Here is a 17,697-nt window from a genome sequence, read left to right on the forward strand (position 1 = left end):
AAATTCAAACAAGGACCAATTTACTTTTTCAATATAAGCTTTAGGTCTTGAAAAAGATATATGCTGTAATTTATTTACAAAGTGGTCCAATAAGTTACCTACAAGGTCATATACCTCCTCAATGCGTTGTAAACCACATAATTTCCCCCAGTTTTTTTTAAAAAAAAACTTACCAGCATGGTAAAATGGTGAGCGCTCACATTTCATAATGCTTCAAATACAAAGTACTGTAAATACAAATTACTTTTCTTTCTAATGTAGCAAGAAAAATAACTGCAACACACAATATAAAATTAAAAAACACAGCTGTTGGTCAACATATAATGCCCTGGGTTTATTTTGTGAGAGTTCTGTCACAATTCCAGGTGGGATTAAAAACTTTTGAGGATAAATATGCCATTGGACTGGGCATTCAGACTCAGGTACTGACAAAGCACTAGTAGTAGTCTGTTAAGTACCAATCTCTTCACAGAAGAGACGTCTATTATTTCCAAAGGAAGGCACCCGATATTGTGGCTCTGGCCTTATAGACTTCACAAGAATCTGAAAGTAAAAGCTGGCTGTTTCAGACACTGGAATGATGATACACGTACAGCAACTACTGCATTCATCTCCCTTATCTCCTTGTTGTTTCTTCTCTTTTTCACATGAACAAGTAACAAAGAATGAAGTCTTTGTATACAGGAGCACAAAAAACAAGAAAATTACAACTTGAACAGATACAAAAATAACATGAACTGAATGATGAATGAACTATGAAAAAAACTAGGGAAACTATCTGATACAGCTCAGATTTTTTTTGTTGAAGGAGGTCCAATTTGTTTAAACTCAAATGAGCGAAAAAAAATCTCTAAGCAGCAACATAGAAAATTAGTGCTAAAATAATTTTGCAGAAGCTACCTTGCTTCTGACAAAGAGTGACTTCATTTCCAGCTTGTTACTTGCGTTAGAACAAATATAAGTGGAAGATCCCTATGTCTCCATTAAGTAGTTCCATCCCCATTTACAAACTGATGCCTTAATTTTCAAATCTGTATGTATGTCACCATTTTTACATGATACACAGAAACTCAGGGACCCAGAGGGGAACCAAGTATGTTCACCATATACAAAATACCGAGGAGTCCACAGCTACCTAACACATTTACTACAGCACAGGAACCAATGAAGGTACAGTGTACAAAACTGTAAACACAGCACAATAAATAGATAAAACAGCAGGTTCCGCACCATGCACATGATGTGATGACATTTCATCTCTATAGATCTCTCACATCTCACACTCTTACTGGTTGCAATTTTGTTTTTTTTTCCAAGTGCAAAGCATCACAAATGAACAGTTCAGTATTCAAGTAACGTATATACAAGAGTATTACAAATATGCAGTACTGTACAGATAATTGCTGTATCATAATTTACAGATGTCAATTCCTATTAACAGTAACAAAAAAGCATGAGAGATGTGCATTGCCATCAAGTCCCCAGAGCTACCATGGAAACGCAATGTGCTGCATTCCGCCATCACTTGCATTCACACCGCTATTGATGCATAGCACCTAAAATGAGTTCCCAAGGCTGCAGATGTCTTTACGGACACTACGTTACTTCCATTGCCACTGTTTTGTCTGCTATACTGTTTAGTGCTGGCTTTTCTGTGTCATGGTTTTCCCTGGGGAGGAAAAGAAAGATAGGTTATTGACTGTGCCATACATTTTCAAATTTACTGATAGTAAAATGTGAAACAAAAAATACATGAATTGAATTCTTCTTTGTAGTATCTCAAATTTAAATAGCTTTTATGAGAAATGTTAGTTTAAAAACTGGAGTATCATGCAGCCGCTCTCTTAAAGAGTTTACATCTTTGCAGCAGCCTTGCCAAGTCTCAGTGTCTCAATTTAAAATGCATACAAACATCTTTCAAGAACTGTACATGACTGAGAAGGTGGCATACAGATTGAATTAAGACATACACAACCACAAAATTATGATAAAACCTCTGATAAAAGAAAGGGGCAGCAAGTCAACTGCTCTGTATTTGGAGATGTGATCAATTCAAAGAGCAATTACACCAAAAGTCTTTCACATACAGATTTTGCCTTTGACGTATGAACAATGAAAGCGGGTAACAGTTAATTTTGAGATCATTTTGAACACACGTGAAGTGTTGGGTATTATGAGCAGCAAAATCCAAACAATGACTTGTTGAAGTCATCCATCTACTGTTTGTAAGTGCCCGCCAGAAAGCCACTAAAGAACAAATGCATATGGTCTATGCAAATACCATTCACACAATAACATGACCATTGCGTGTGGACATTGCCCTCACAAGCTAAAAACAAAACAGTTCTGCTGCTCAATTATCCATAAACGCTTGGTAAATAAATAAGAAATAAGAGCTCAGAATGAGCTTCAAATTGTTTGAGTTAATGAAAGTGTAGATGCTGAAAATTTAAAAAAGCAAATACAAACATCACAGCAGGCTAAATCAATTTCTGAAAGAGAAATATAGGTTAGCATTCCTTTATCTGAACTAATGGACTGTAAAACCCCTGTATAAGAGTAATCTATTTTGGTTCCATCTATATAAGACAACAAAGCTCTACAAATACTTAATGCCATAGAAGAAGCATGAAACTGTGGTAAAATTAAAGCAAGGAAGTGGTGTAAATGTATACAAGACATTGGTTAGGCAGTAAATGGAGTACTGTATGCAGTCTGTCCACCTCATTAGAGAGGAAATCAGAGTTATGGAAAGGGTGTTCGTTTGATGATAGGATATAGATTATGAATATAGGTTGAAAAAATTGGAACAGAGAAAGTTAAGAGGGGGAATGTGATAAAATTCTAAAGGTTTTGTGAGGTTAGATAGTGAGATTATTCCTTCAGTTTGGTAAAAAGGTAACAAGAAGGCACAAACTCGGAGCAGTCATTGAGAAGGAGAGCTTAGAAAGGTTTTCATACAGGTATTAGAATAATGTTTGCAATTTTTATAGTGCCTTTCACATCAGGATCTACTTTAAGTGTAGGGAATGTAATTTGAAGGCAAATGCATCAACCAATTGGAATTGGATAAACAATTGAAAAAGAATATAACATGGAATGGGGAAAGAGCAGGGATTTAGAATTGGAAAAATTAATGCTGTTGGATAACAGCATTAGTTTCATTTTAGGCTCAATGGGACAAATGGCTTTCTCTTATCGTATGACTGGTGTTGAATTAGATGTGTGTGGTTCCTGATTTGTATAAATGGCTCTTATATTAAGAAATAACGTTACTAGGTGAAACGAATGCTACAGTTTGCATTTGTAATGTCAATATACAACATTAACTTGAATTTATATAGCACCCTTCAAGCGGGGCAGTGTCTCGGAGAGCTAAGTGGCAGAGCCTGACGCCAAGCAAGGGGGAGGTGACCTTAAGCACGGTCGAAGAGGAAGGTCTTTAGGCTTGATTTGAAAATGGGGAAGGAGGCGGCAAGCCAGAGGGATTGAGCGAAAGAGTTTCAAAGTTTTGGGACATACACAGAAGATGCTTCATGGATACAGTCAATATCTTCTTTCAAGGTGGTGCTAAAAACATTTAAATGCCTTAATGGATATGAGTTAGAACTGGAAGGATCTGTGTGAGCCACAATGGACTTTCTTCCAGAGTTTATGTAGATACAATATTGGGCGGGTGATTTATGGGCTATTGTGGTCCAAAGACAATGAACAATCATATTCATTTGTTCTATGCATTCTGAAACCAAACAAGTCTAAGAGGTCTTACTGGTTAAAAATCCAGCAAAGCCATCCATTTTTCCAGGATTATAGTTTAGGATTTTGAAGGTTGATGTTGAGAAATCAAAGTTCAGAGCAGATACGACATTTTGAAGACTTATGCAATGTGTAGACAATTTTGACAACCATTACTGAAGGGTATAGGTTGAGGTCGCAGGAAGTGCATCAAATGATCAAAATTGTTGGATTGGGGCTTTATTAAATTAGAATAATTAGGGTTATATGATGTTAATCACAACCAAAGGAGAACATTAAAAAATGTAAATAAATAAATCTAAGTAACTTATAAAATACAAATTACTGGGGTAAAATTGCAAATTGACCAATAAACATCATTTTTAATATAAAAAATTACCAAAGGAGCAAAATAAAATGGTGTAATTCTCGAACAAGACTTAACGTACAAGGCTTGCTGGATTCTGTTATTTGTAAATAATCTGTTCATTTGGTTCCACAGTTTTGTCATCGTTTTTACCTACAAAAATGTGTCTTTGGGAGGTAAGGTCACCACAGACACCACTTTCTGCATGGGCACATATTTGCAGATAGAACCTACAATATCACTGGAAGTTGGCTAGTGGTCAAAAAATTGCTGAAAATTAAAACAAATGCCAATGTTATTTGTCGAAAACTAAAATCTAAAAATTGAAAACCAGGAACCCTACATGTAAAGGCTGAGTGAAGTTCACTGGGTTTGCTTAGATAATGTAAGGATTGATGTATTCTATGCCTATTCTATGCCGATCAATGGCCTATTCACTTGTAAGACATTCTGGGCTGCAGCCAGCAAACCTAACATCTGAAACCAAGTATCAGTACTAAGCTTGTAAGTTGACTTGCCAGGATTCAAAATTCCTGAATTTATGCCTAATTCAGTGCGTATATTTTTGCATAAGCTGAACTATTATTGCAAACACCACAAATGTTTTCTGTTCATTGTTAAAATCAGCTATGGTTGTCAGCAAAAAATACCCCCATGGTAGGCTTGGGTCACCCTAGGGAAATCGCTAATGTTTGTGTTCCATCAATGCGCAGGGACAGTTGCTTCCTTCAAAAAAATGATTTGCTAATAGAATAATGTACATAATGACTTGCTTTTTTTAAAAAATTACATTGTCAAAGACTTCTTCTCTAATTGTAGTTGTATAACCCTCCACCAAGAGTCAAGTAATACTGCATGTTTAAATCTATGTAAATTAAAAGCAGAAAAGGGTATTTTCCCCATACAGTAAGACATTTCCTTCATTGTCCAATACATAGTGTTGTTTTAAAACTATCAAGGAAAATTTGCAACATACATTGAAGCCCTTGCTCTATGAAATGGATGCTTGTTGTAACCTGCACATAAATAATCTAGCTTTGATATAAAATATATCCCTAAACAGGAAGCTGTGTTAACCACCAAGAAATTGTTAATAAAAAAAGTTTTTGTTTTTAAAAAAGGGCAACTGTCCACTACTTGCTGGTTTATATATTAAAAAAGAAACAAAGAGCATTTACTTGCCTCCCAACCTCCTGCTCCTACCCTTAAAGCTTCCCGAAGTTCTGTAGCAAAGTCTCCTTTTATGATTCCTATTTCACCATCTGGGCAGCAACATCACACCACACCTCTATGGCGCTATGAATTGCAGGGCCAGTGTCGTGTATGTGGAGAAACACTTCCTGCAGGTGTGATGTTTAAAGAGTGAGCATCACCATCAGTACCCCTTTATGAAATAATTCAAACCATTAAAAAGAATTGACAAACTTTTGATATTTTTGTCCGATTTTGTTAAAAAAAGTAATTTTGTTTAAACAGTAGCTGCCGATGACACATCATTGGGCTCAAAATCTCCTTCAAGACAGACGCCCTAATAGTCACCAACACTTACTGCTGCAAAAAAGGGTACTGATTGAGAGAAATGCTAGGTTACCTACCTTCTGAGATGTTCCTTGTTCTCTGAATAATCAACTACCACACAAAAGATACAGGCTACGTGGGAAAGGGTGGGGGGGGGGGGGGTGGAAAGAAGGATGGCAAGGGAAGGGGGGGGGGGAGGATTGAAAACGGCAAAAAGGAAACAAATGTGACTGTCCCATCAGCATCATTTAAGAGCCCTTACGCGTATAGACTTTCTTAAGTGTCTGCTGTGCAAAAAACCCTTTGACTGGTATCAGATCAGTTCTTTTGAGGCAAGCAGCAGCAAAGACACAGTAATGTTATAACAAGGCAAGAAACCTAGAAATATCAGAAAGCTGAGGTAGCTTTTAAAGGTTAAATTAAGAATGATGAAGACCTTGGCAAAACTAATTGGATATTCTTCCTCATTTTTCAACTTGTACACAAATATCAAACAGTACAAAGAAAAAGTGAAAAACTCCATCATCTCATTTTAAAGCCCAGTATGGAGCACATACCAAACTACCACCTAGCTATACCAATGTTCATTATAAAGTGGTTAGCCTAATGTTGTTAAACAAAATAGTTTATCTATTTATCTATAGAGAACACCAAGCCTCTATAACTTCAACAGGTAAAACAGTCTCCAGAAAGATGACATTTCAAATTTTGTTACCTGTACTTCCTGAAACAAAATTCTGATGAAATTTTAATCGTCAACCAGACTATGCTCCCTACCAAAAGCCAAATATCCTCTCAGTACGCAAAGCTCACTGACAGCAGAAATTTGAAACTGATGATCACACAAAAAAGGATTAAAACCGTAAATGCCCATTGAAGACCAGCTATTTCCCAGATATCTCAAAAATGTGACAACACTGGATGTTTTGAAAATTTACTGCCAGAGGTGGGCAATAGGCTGAAATTACTGCAAATTTAACCATCAGTTGGGGACAGATCACAAGAGTAGAAAGATTGTATTAAAGTGAGGACTGCTGGCATTTTACACCCTCCACAGACCTACTTGTCTAACAGTTTACTCAGTTACACTAAGAAACTGAATGAATTTTAAAATGGTGTGCAATAAACTACAACTTTAATACAATTTGGAAGGGAGTACAAGCAGCCAAAAGTCACCCATCCTGAATGGATAAATAGCAGCATTCCCTATGAAAGCAGGCAGATTATGTAAATGTAATATGAACCCTGTAATCAACTCGATTGTCAAATTTCTCAAGGTCAAGTAAATACGGTGACCTGATCAGGGTACCACCGTAGTAACCCAGCTGAAATACAGTCTGTACAAAAAGGAATTTAGAAAAGAGTCTTACCGTGGTACTCCATCCATGGAGGAGGACCCTGGGACCTTGGGCACCTGACAATTTGCTGCTGTAGCCAGCTTTAAGGCGGATTGCGGAACTGTGTTTAAAGTCCTAGGTATATGACGTGCATTCAGACTGGTGACAGAATTAACAGTAGCTACTGAGCCAGGTACACCTAGACGAAGGTTATTCCCAAGCAAGAGCTGAGGAGTGGAGGAGTTTGTAGCACTTCCGTGGTGACTCAGAGCACCGTGTGAACTTGCTGTCAGTATGTTGCTGCAGGGTGACAGCAAGGCTGAACCCACTGATGATGATGAACATGATTGACTGGTTTGTACAAGTGCAGTAGTCGTGGTACTAGTGAGGTGTAAGCCCTTGTATGATCCTAAAAGAAAGCAAACAGAATTAAGGAACAATAATCAAATACATTTTGGGGGGAGGGGGGAAAGAAGAGGGCTGGGGAGGAAGATGCAGAAAAATAAAATAGCTTTCACTGGATACATTTATATTTAAGAAAATAATCCTGAATCTTAATTCTGATTATTTTGACTCAAGCATTATGCAGTACTGCACATGTCAGATGAATGATATTACCAATTCCCAGTCTCCCCCACCCCCAAAGCTAAATTTATTAATGTAATTTTAGTTTCTGGTCGTGTAAGAATTACTTTACATTATTCATACTATCTTTAATGAAAGAATGTTCACTTCTGAAGGCCAGTTTGCCTTGTAAATAATGGTAATTACAGAGTGAGGTACTTTGTACCAAATAGGACCACTATCAGTAAGGACTTTGGTTTCCTGTAGCCAGCTAGAGATAAAAGGGTTTAGACATGGCATTTCCTTTAGTTGATCTCAAAAGGACGAGGAGCTGAGTATAGCAACCAGGATCAACCACAGAACCTTCTGGTCCCAAATTTAATGCCACTAGTATTCTTGCCTACTTTGCATTACAACGAGAGAGCTCGTTTAAAAAGACATTGAAAACATGGGCAAGCAGAGCAGGATTCATTCAATTTCATCGTCAATACTTCTACCCAATTCTAAAAAAAGTGAAGTTTAAATTATTGTTTTCAAAACTGCAACACAAGCACTACCACCCTATATTTATGCTGTACTGATACAAAATGCATATGACAGCAAATTCTTCGCAATATTAATTGCCCTGATTCTCATTTCAGTTATTAATTCTTCCAATCTACTCAAAAGTTCTTGTTTTTTTAAAAATTCTAAAATTATGTTCAACTTGAATGTCAGCACAACAGTAAAAAGCTGGACTCACCTGAGGCCTGAAGGACACCGTTGATTCCAAGCACTACTTCCTCCTTTGCCTTGTATGCCATCAACTGTTCCGATGTCACCAAAGCTGAGGCAGCGAACTGTGCACTAACAGAATCCAATGTTTTTGAAACCGAACCCTACCAAACAAAACCCCATGTGTATCAAATCATTGAAACTTTCAAACAGTTTTGTAAACAACCTAAACCATAAGAGCTTTAACAAAAATGACAAAACTAGGGCTAAAATGCTTAACAAAAATGATAAATGGGTCAAGACCACCTGACAAGCAGCTCCTCACATTCTATTGGGCACATTTAAGACATACTGAGTGAGGAGACACAACGAGGGCAACATCTACCAAGTGGATGGGGACAATTGGTATCTCCGTTGAGCCTTTCTTGTACATTTAGTTGCCAGCCAAGCATGACACTGGCAGAAGCCTGAAATGTGTACACCAGGTATTGGAAAGAACCTCTGAAGGGAGGATCCCTCGGGTGAAGAAAGTTGAAGATGTGCATTTTTAAATAAAAAACTACAATTTTTCTATTTATGATTAAATCCTTTAGAAATCCTCTACCTGTTAGGCAAAGAATGCTGGGAGTGAAATTCCTCTTTCCACAATAGGTAACCTCAACATAAGCTTATACTGGGATTTTCCCCATCATAAGTATATTTTCTTGGTCACTCGGCAGCAAAGAGAAACTTTTTAACCCAATCCTTCAACATCCCTCTCATCTATGAATATAGAAAAAAATGCATGCTCGTCTCAGCGCAAAAACAGTCACTACACTCAGCAGTAATTACTGCAAAGCACTTTTGAGATACAAGGCATTGTACAAATGAGTTCTTTTACTTTTTTTGGACACACTATAGTACCCATTACACATAGCAACTGGAGCATGTAGCTTATTGTAATACAAAATATTTGATTCTAGTCGTCTTCAGAATAATCCAAGTCTACATTTTCAACCGTTGGTTCCATTATTCCTTAAATAGGTAATTTATGTTCTCTCCACATTTCAATTGGTAAAACTACTGCCTAGTGTGAAATTGAGCCAGAGAGATCATGAAAGTTCCAGCTTTGATCGTATGTGCTCAGTTAACTAATGTCAACTGGAATGTTGGATTGACTGCAGTATCCTGCACTAAGGAGAAGAATAGCAAAATAAAAGCCAGTTTTCCACACCCCTGTTCGCAATTCAATATGCTAAGTGCCTGTCTTGATATTAGGTGAGGGCAGTATTGGGCTTTCCTGTGATATCAATCGACCAAAAGGAATGTGTATACCTGTTGCCTACATTTACATATAAAGAAAGACCATTTGGGTAAGATAACCAGTGAATGGTCAGCACCCGTGGAACTGTACTTCAATAAGAGGTAGTCTCACCTACTCTCACCTGGAGAGTCATTGACAATTACTGGAAGGGGGAGACAGGAAGAGGAGAAAAGAGAAGCCATAAAAAAAGCTTTTTGAGAAGATGGGATTTTAAAATTTATTCTGGAAACTTATTCAAATCTAATACGCAGCAGGAACATCATATTTCCAAAATATTTGCTCTTCAATTATTTTAGTTTGTGTAAAATACAGCATTTTATGATTTTCATTTTGCAGCGAGAGATTATACATTATGTAGATCAAGTTAAAGTAAAAATTACATCTAACGTTTCACAACACCACCTCTTTCCTTCCATGACATTTAACATTATTCACAGTGGGGTGGGGATCGGGGAAAGAAGAGAAAGACGAAAAAGAAAGACTTTACTAATGACCATTTACATCCCTAAATCCCTGACAACTGGCATTTATATAGAACCCTTCACACAAAGTAACATCTGAGTACTTTATAATGGTGGGACAGAAGCTGAGCCTGAGGTGGGGGAGAGGGGGAAGAGGAGGCGACTCTGAGCATGGCTGATGAAGTAGGTTTTAAGGCAGCTCTTGAAAACAAGTCTGAGGGGGGAAGGAGGGAATTCTTGTGCGTAAGCATTGGAAAGTTCGGCCACCGATGGAGCATGGGTGACGCACAAGTAGTCAGCATATCAGAAGATCAGTGTAGGAGGAGATCAGAGACAGGGAAGTGCTTGGGGGTGAGGGTTTCAAAATCAACTCCACTTAAATATTCCAAAAAAGAACGATGGAAACTATTAATTAGCTATAACAGTTCAAGTTGCAAACAGGCTACAAATGAGTCCATTTATAATGATAAATCCTATTTTAAGGGTTATTTAATTACCTACTCAAATTTGCTGCTAACTGAGAAATTTTATATGAATTACAATTCTACTTTAGCAGCAAGAGTGAAAAAAAAACTAACTAACTAGACACGTTCTGCCCACTCTTACCTGTGAAGTATTGGAGCCTGAATTACTATGTGCTAGCTGCTGCTGAATCTGTGCAAGCTGTTGTTTCTGCATCAGTACTAGCTGCTGCTGATGTTGCTGGTATTGTTCCGCTGTAAATGCTGAACACAAATTAATTTAAGTTAAATATGATTCCAACTCACGAGCATTGAACACAAGAGCCACTTTTCTAGTCTTACACAAAAATTTGCAGACTTGTCTATAAAATAGCTATAATATTGTAACAGCACTAAATTAATCCTGCCCTCACCTAATGTTTGCTAGGAAAATGACAATTACTGAAGTACCACACACTGACACAAAATTGCAATTTAACTGACAGGTATTGGCAAAAAAAATTTGAATAAGGGAACAAATGAGTTACCAAGTCACCCATTCACACAAATTGAACAAACTCAAGGTACCTATCAAGGGGGAGAGGCATTTTGTTTCACATTAACAAGACAAGCCTGGGCACCGAAGATGATAACAGTGAGTGATTGGGAAGAGAAGGGGGATATTGATTTGACAATGTTCTAACAAAAAGATGCTTGAACTACCAAAAAACATTTACACAAGTCTTGATAACACATTATACAATGTCCTGACAACAGATTTTATATAATCTGTAGAACAAGCAAACAAATGCTAAAATAATCTCCAACAAAGTTTCTTTTAGCAGTAGCGCAATTGTGACTAGAAACATACTTGGGACTTCAAAAATGCAACTAAACTTAAGTCTAGCAGCACAAAGTTTTCGCCGCAAGCTAGCAAGCAAGCCTTTGCTCTTTTGGAAAGCTTCGTCTCAGCTGGGAACCTCAATGTGGCCTCTAAACCGATATTGGGATGACAAGAGCTTTCCTTTGTGACTAAATCATCTAAATCATCTACCTGTATAATCCAAAAACATCTTCAAATTTTAATCATGTCAGAATATTATTTTCCACTATAATGTAAGGGAAAGTAAATGCAAGTCAAGTCTCTTTGACAGCTGCTTGAGCTTCCTTCTGGAAACTGCGGGGAAGCTCCTCGTAACGACACAGAAGTCTGTGTCCAGAAAAAACACATCCTGGTGAGGATTTATGAACTGGAAAATAGATTTCAAATAAAAGACAAGTGGGGGACTAGGCACAATTTCTTGTAGAATACCATCAAACAAACATTCAGGAACTAAAAGAAAAAGTACACATATATTGCTCATTAGCTGTAATGCACTTTTTAAACAAAGCACATAAATGTAATCAAGTTCAACTACTAACAGATCAATAAATCCATATTATGAAAATATTGTAGCTAATAAATTAGACCACAAAAATCAGGGATACAAGTCTCATGATCAAATAGCCCATTTTAAGGAAGATAATACAATGAGCTGAAACTGGATTGTCTTAATAAAGTATTCTGAATTTTACTATAGCTTCAGAAGAAAACTTGAAAGACACGCAGGAGTTCAAGTTTTTTATTGTACTCCCCTTGTTACAGTAGCATGACCAAAATCCAACCCTGAAGTGATGACTAATTGTGATTTTTTTTAAACTCCCAGTGCGTACCTGATTGAGAATTTTTGAAATAAAATTGAAAACCCATGTTGTTTGTATGTAGACATGTAACCAAAACAACAATTTAACTTCAGTTGTCACACGACTTGTGTAAGCTGGTTTTGGCAGCTAAATAAAAAAATACAGAAAATTGTATTAAGCAATATTCTGAACACAAAAAAAATCCCAATTTCCTACCAGAACCCAAAAACATCTAGCAAAAGAACCCCGAAACGAGAACTCAGAAAATGAGTGAGTTTGCTTTCGTTTTCCTCTTAATCACACTAAGTTTGGTAAAAGTATGAGATGATATTTGCTGAAATGGCACAACAGTTGAGGTTTGGGTAATTTTTCCAGTTTAGATTGTTTTTCACATATTAATTGGTAAGAATGGCAACTGAGCAAGTTATCGTAATGAATTGAATGCATTTGAGATACCTGGATACCAAGACGTTTCAATATGTAAGTAGGAATTCTGCTGACACAGTGACCTAACCACCAACTTAATTCCCAGTGGATACAAGCATAATAAAATCATGCCAATATGGATTCAGATATATTGCTTAAAATCTACATCTCAGCTGTCCAAAGGCACTAAACAGTCAGGGATTTGGACCTGAGCTGGGGGTTGGGAACAGGAGGAGTGGAGGGCAGGTGTAGGAAGGCGGTCAAAGGGGAAGAGTCTTGAGATATGCCTTGAAGGAGGCAAAGGAGGGAGCAATGCAAAGAGATTGTGGGATGGAGTTCCAAAGGGTGGGGCAGAGCGGCTGAAGGTCCGACCACCGATGGTGAGGCAGGCCGAGTGGGGACGAGGAGCAGGCCAGGGCCCGCTGAGCGGGGGGAGCAGACAGGTTGATATGCGGTTAGGAAGGAGCAAGGCTGTGGAGGGCTTTGAAGGCGACGATGAGGATTTTGAACACTTTCCTCTGGGGGGATGGCGGACCAGTGAAGCCAGGCAAGGGTGGGCGTGATAGGGTCACGGAGCCTGGTGCGGGAGAGGACACGAGCTGTAGAGTCCTGAATGATCTGCAGCGTGTGGAGGGAAGTGTCGGGGAGGCAGACAGGGAGTTGGTGTAGTCAAGCCTAGATATAATAAATGCATGGACGAGGATCTCAGCGACCTGAGGGGAGAGGCAATAGGGGGAGCTGGGCGATGTTGCGGAGGTGGGAGAAGGCAGAGCGGGACATGACACAGATTTGGAGTAGAAAGGACAGTTGAGGGTCAAACAAGATGCGAAGGTTCCGGACCTTTTCAGTGAGGTATAGAGTGCATCCATGGGTGGTGATGCTGCCAACGCCTGAGGTGTGGAGGCGCTGACAGGAGCCAATCAGGAGGACCTTGTTCTTGTTGGGTGTATTTGAGTATTACTAGAGTATTACGAGTACTATAAATAATCATACAGTACCTATTAGCAAATAAAAGTGACTGAGTAAATTATTCAGAACACAAGTTTTCATGATTCAACAATTACCTGAATCAAACCCCATCCCCCACACAGCATTGCAAATCATTTTCGTTTTCCATTACTCCACACATTATTGAACACAAACACAACATTAATACAGGTGGCAATCAAGTAAAATTATAGTGCCCATTATTCTAAACAAATCAAAAGAATAAATACGTTACTGCAAAAGCCCAATATGATGTAGAGGTGCAAAAAAGGATCCTACAAATTAGTGCAGAGGGGTTCACTGTATTTTCTGACCATAGTGATTCAGTTGCACTGGGATATTCTCCATTATAAGCGCTGACTACCAGGAACATGGCCGTCAAACAAACAGAAAATCCAATTTTCAGTATCTAGGAGAATATTTATATAGTTCAGTTAAAACCTGGATGTGTTTATCAGTTACCTAGGTAACAATATAAATGTTGTAATTTAAACCTCTCTCTACAAGCACAAAAGAAGCATTAAGCTAAATGCAGTACAACATATAAAATGGTAGCCCCAAATGAGTTCAAGGTTGCAATCTAATACCAGGGTTTGGATGAAAGTAACCCAAAACAATTAGGTTACCTTTGTAGCTTATGTCCAAGGGACTATTTATATACAACTCAGTCTTGACAACGATGACTCAAATGAACTGTATTGTTATTCCATCAGTTTGGACAGCATATAATGGAAGGACACTTATCAAAAGAAACATCATAGCAGCTGATCACAAGGATCTGAACCAGCAACATTTGGTACCAAGACAGTTTATCAATGCGCTGTACGTAGCATTGAATTTTCTTCGATCGCACGCCTACTGATCAACACTTAGGAACAAAAAAGGGTATCAATTCAATTTCCTAATGTAGACTGCACCTTAATGTCAACTCAGCACTTGAGTCTTGAAAATGCTGCTCCCTCCAGGGAAGGGCAGCAATCTCAACTACAAAAATAGAATTTATTACTGTACCTCATAATTTTTTTGGGAGTGGTTGTGGATAAGATCTGTTATCTTTACCCCTCCCTCAAGCATTTCAGTTAGCCACACTCTTTATTTGTGTGTCATCTGCAAATTTTGATATTGTGCCCCTTATAACAGAGTCCAGATCATTTGTATAACTGGAGAAAATCAACGGTCTCACCACTGGATGACACCTCGTTTTATCTCCCTCTAATCTGAAAAAAAACCTACTTCGACCATGCAGTCACATTTCAGTTCATATGTATATATATATATATATATACTGTGCGTCTATCTTTCATTTTCGATATAAATAGTATTTGTGCAACTTCAAAACAACTCTCGCTAAGTCTTCCAAGTTTAATAAAAAGGAAAAAAAATGTTCTTTTGAAAATAATTTAATCTATTAGACAACATGTCACGGTGAAATATTTAACGTGCGCAACTACAATTTTCACCGACTACTTTCTACAGACAATGTCTTCAACCAAACCAATCTGACAATTCCTTCTTATCTTGTTTAAAGGACAAATCAACACAAACTTCCACTACCAATATCCCTCTAGCGAGTGAACTTCCCAAAATGAAACCCAAATATTGGGGCTGGGAGTATACGACCTATGGCCCAAAAATCCACCTAGTCTCAGGCTGTAACAGACCATTTTATATTAAAATTCAAATGCTAGCTCACACATCACACAGCTGAAGTTTGGCCTGGAACTTTCTAATGTTGCTGCTGTGAGCACTTTTTCTGTTGCTTGCACTTGCTGAGATTTGGTTACTTGACCACCACCACTGAACTAGGAATATACCAGAGCAAGAATAAATCATCTGTTAAAACTGCTATATTGAGCATATTATTTAGGATTTGCATGTCTTCAGAATCCAGAAGATTTCAATACAAACACAGTGGAATAAGACATTCCTTGTTCTGTAGTCTGCACTTATAACTCTAGATATGCAAATTAATTATTGTATCTTCTCCAACATTACAGTTCACAAGCCAAACTCCAAATACGACAAATGCTTTGTGTACGTGGGGCAACGTCTCAGACCATGTCTTTTCACAACACCAAAAAGCATCACAGATACCCATATAATAGAATCCATATCCACATAGATCTTACTAAGATATGCTAACTGGTTTGATAGCTGGCCTTAAGTTCATTGTGGACAAAAGCATGGTGCAAGGTAACAATGAAGCCACATGCACTTCATTGGATGGTATAAAACCTGCCAAAGTGGAAGTTGAAAGAACTAGGGATGTCAGTTGACTCATAAGTTACAATGTCCCAACAGTGTGAAAATGCAATTAAAGCAAATATGGTGCAGTGATACACGCCCAATTTGGTTGAATATGGATCCCAAGGAAGTACTGAAGCTTCAGTTCTTTAGTATATCTGAATGTGACTGTATCTAAAAGCATGAACCAAGACCAACTAATTGCTTGAAGTGGTGAGAGCAATGAAGCTAATTTTCAGTGTTAAAAAGCTTGAACCATCAGAAATAATTAGATGAGCTTTGAACTCATCAAACCTTTAAAAAATAGTGTCAGAAGATCTTAGATCAAGTTTATGACACTTAGTGGGATAAATAAAGCAAACCAATAAGAATATTGAACACACACCAAAGTGGCAGGGCAAGAATCCATAGGTTTGATGTTGGGAAGGACAGGTTATGGCAAACACTAGAAGTATTTCTTTACATACAGAGTAATCTACAACAACTGGACAGTATTACAAAGAAAGGATGGATGAAGTTGGAACATTGCACTCTAAGAAACAGCTAGATGCTGTAATCGAAAAGCCAGAGTTGGTATTCAGGAAGGAAGAACCCAATGGGCATTATTTATGTGAGCATCTCTTGTGTTCTCTTCTAGCCATCTCATGCTGGAACAGAAGATACAAAATCAGCTGACTTGAATCACATATATGGCTTCAGAATGCAACATCTGCTAGGGAGCAGCTAAAAATCTGCAAGAGTAAATTTCTTTGAACTCCTTAATTGTATGCATGCTTCATTATATATCAACCTAGCTTTTAAATTACAAATTATATGCTACGTTGTGTTAACATAAGTGTGCTATTTACACTCTAATTTACATTATTCCACTGCTTCTCATTCATTCAGTGTTGAGTCAACAGAATGCATGCTTATCAGACAAGAACAATGCATCATTTTAATTACTCTTGCAATATAAAAGGATCCAAAATAATTTTTGGAAATAAAATTCTTAATAAAGATAGTTCTGGTCTTGCATGACATTTTCAAATGGCTGCAGAGTGCAAGGTAACCAAGATGGAAAAGGCTGGAATAAATGAAAGTTAAAATAAAGAAAAACACGTTTATTCTAAATCATTTTATCATGATTTAAATTTAGTGCCTTGGTCAAATCGAATGTAAACTGCATCAACAGTAATGTCTATTCATGCTCATCAGAAAAGCAGAAACGAATCAAATCAAGAATGGAATTCCTTACCATAATTGACATTATCAAATTAGAGGTGAAATACAGAAACTTTACATACAAGCTGAATGCACATTCTTGCAACCTTATTTTTGAAAGGAAGTGAAGAGAAAAAAGAGCATCACTGGCTGAGCTCGGCAAATACAAGACACTGAAATTATGGAGGACACTGTTACCTCTAGTGAGGACACTTATTTTGGAAAGACCTAACAAAACAGAATTTTGTACATACTGCAACTTTTAAAAAAGGATTAACCCTTAGTTAAAGACATGAGATGGGGACATTGAAAACTTTTGCATACTCTACTAATATCTTAATGAGTTAAATCAAGTAACTAAAAATAATCCAAGAATAGATCCTATATCCTCATTAAAAATGGGAACAACTTGCTTTTCAGTCAGACCCAAATACTTCTTTTTTGCATTTTACACATTTCCGATTGTGGCAACACTGGTGGTGATTACAAGGTTAAATTTACTAAAGAAAAGACCTTTCAAATCCATTAAAATCACATGATTAACGGGTTTTCATATTTGCAGTGCAGAGGCACAATATCTTCAATATACATATTTTCTAAACTAAATAATGAGTAAGACAATTGACTTTGAATAACAATCTCGTACATTTTGCTCAATCTGGGTTTCTACAGTATGAATTAGGTAATCTGAAAATGTGTGCACTCTGGTAACCTA

The 17,697-nt window shown here is 37.5% G+C and overlaps 1 protein-coding gene across 4 annotated transcripts in view; it reads right to left on the reverse strand.

Moving 5' to 3' along the window:
- Positions 1-313: 313 nt before the first annotated feature.
- The window catches only part of epc1a (enhancer of polycomb homolog 1 (Drosophila) a), a 93,939-nt gene continuing 76,555 nt past the window's right edge, over positions 314-17,697 (reverse strand). For 3 of the 4 annotated variants that reach the window (XM_042346565.1, XM_042346564.1, XM_007908935.2), the window contains exons 11-14: positions 10,606-10,724; positions 8,264-8,399; positions 6,991-7,366; positions 314-1,669 (exon numbers count right to left, since the gene is read on the reverse strand). In XM_042346565.1, coding sequence (XP_042202499.1) covers positions 1,597-1,669; positions 6,991-7,366; positions 8,264-8,399; positions 10,606-10,724 — 704 coding nt within the window. In that variant the 3' untranslated portion in view covers positions 314-1,596. Of the gene's footprint in view, positions 1,670-6,990; positions 7,367-8,263; positions 8,400-10,605; positions 10,725-17,697 lie in introns of those variants that run through there. The other variant, XM_042346566.1, reaches the window with a different exon arrangement.

This window comes from Callorhinchus milii, unplaced genomic scaffold (genome assembly GCF_018977255.1).
Source record: "Callorhinchus milii isolate IMCB2004 unplaced genomic scaffold, IMCB_Cmil_1.0 Scaffold2, whole genome shotgun sequence".
Classification (NCBI taxonomy): domain Eukaryota; kingdom Metazoa; phylum Chordata; class Chondrichthyes; order Chimaeriformes; family Callorhinchidae; genus Callorhinchus; species Callorhinchus milii.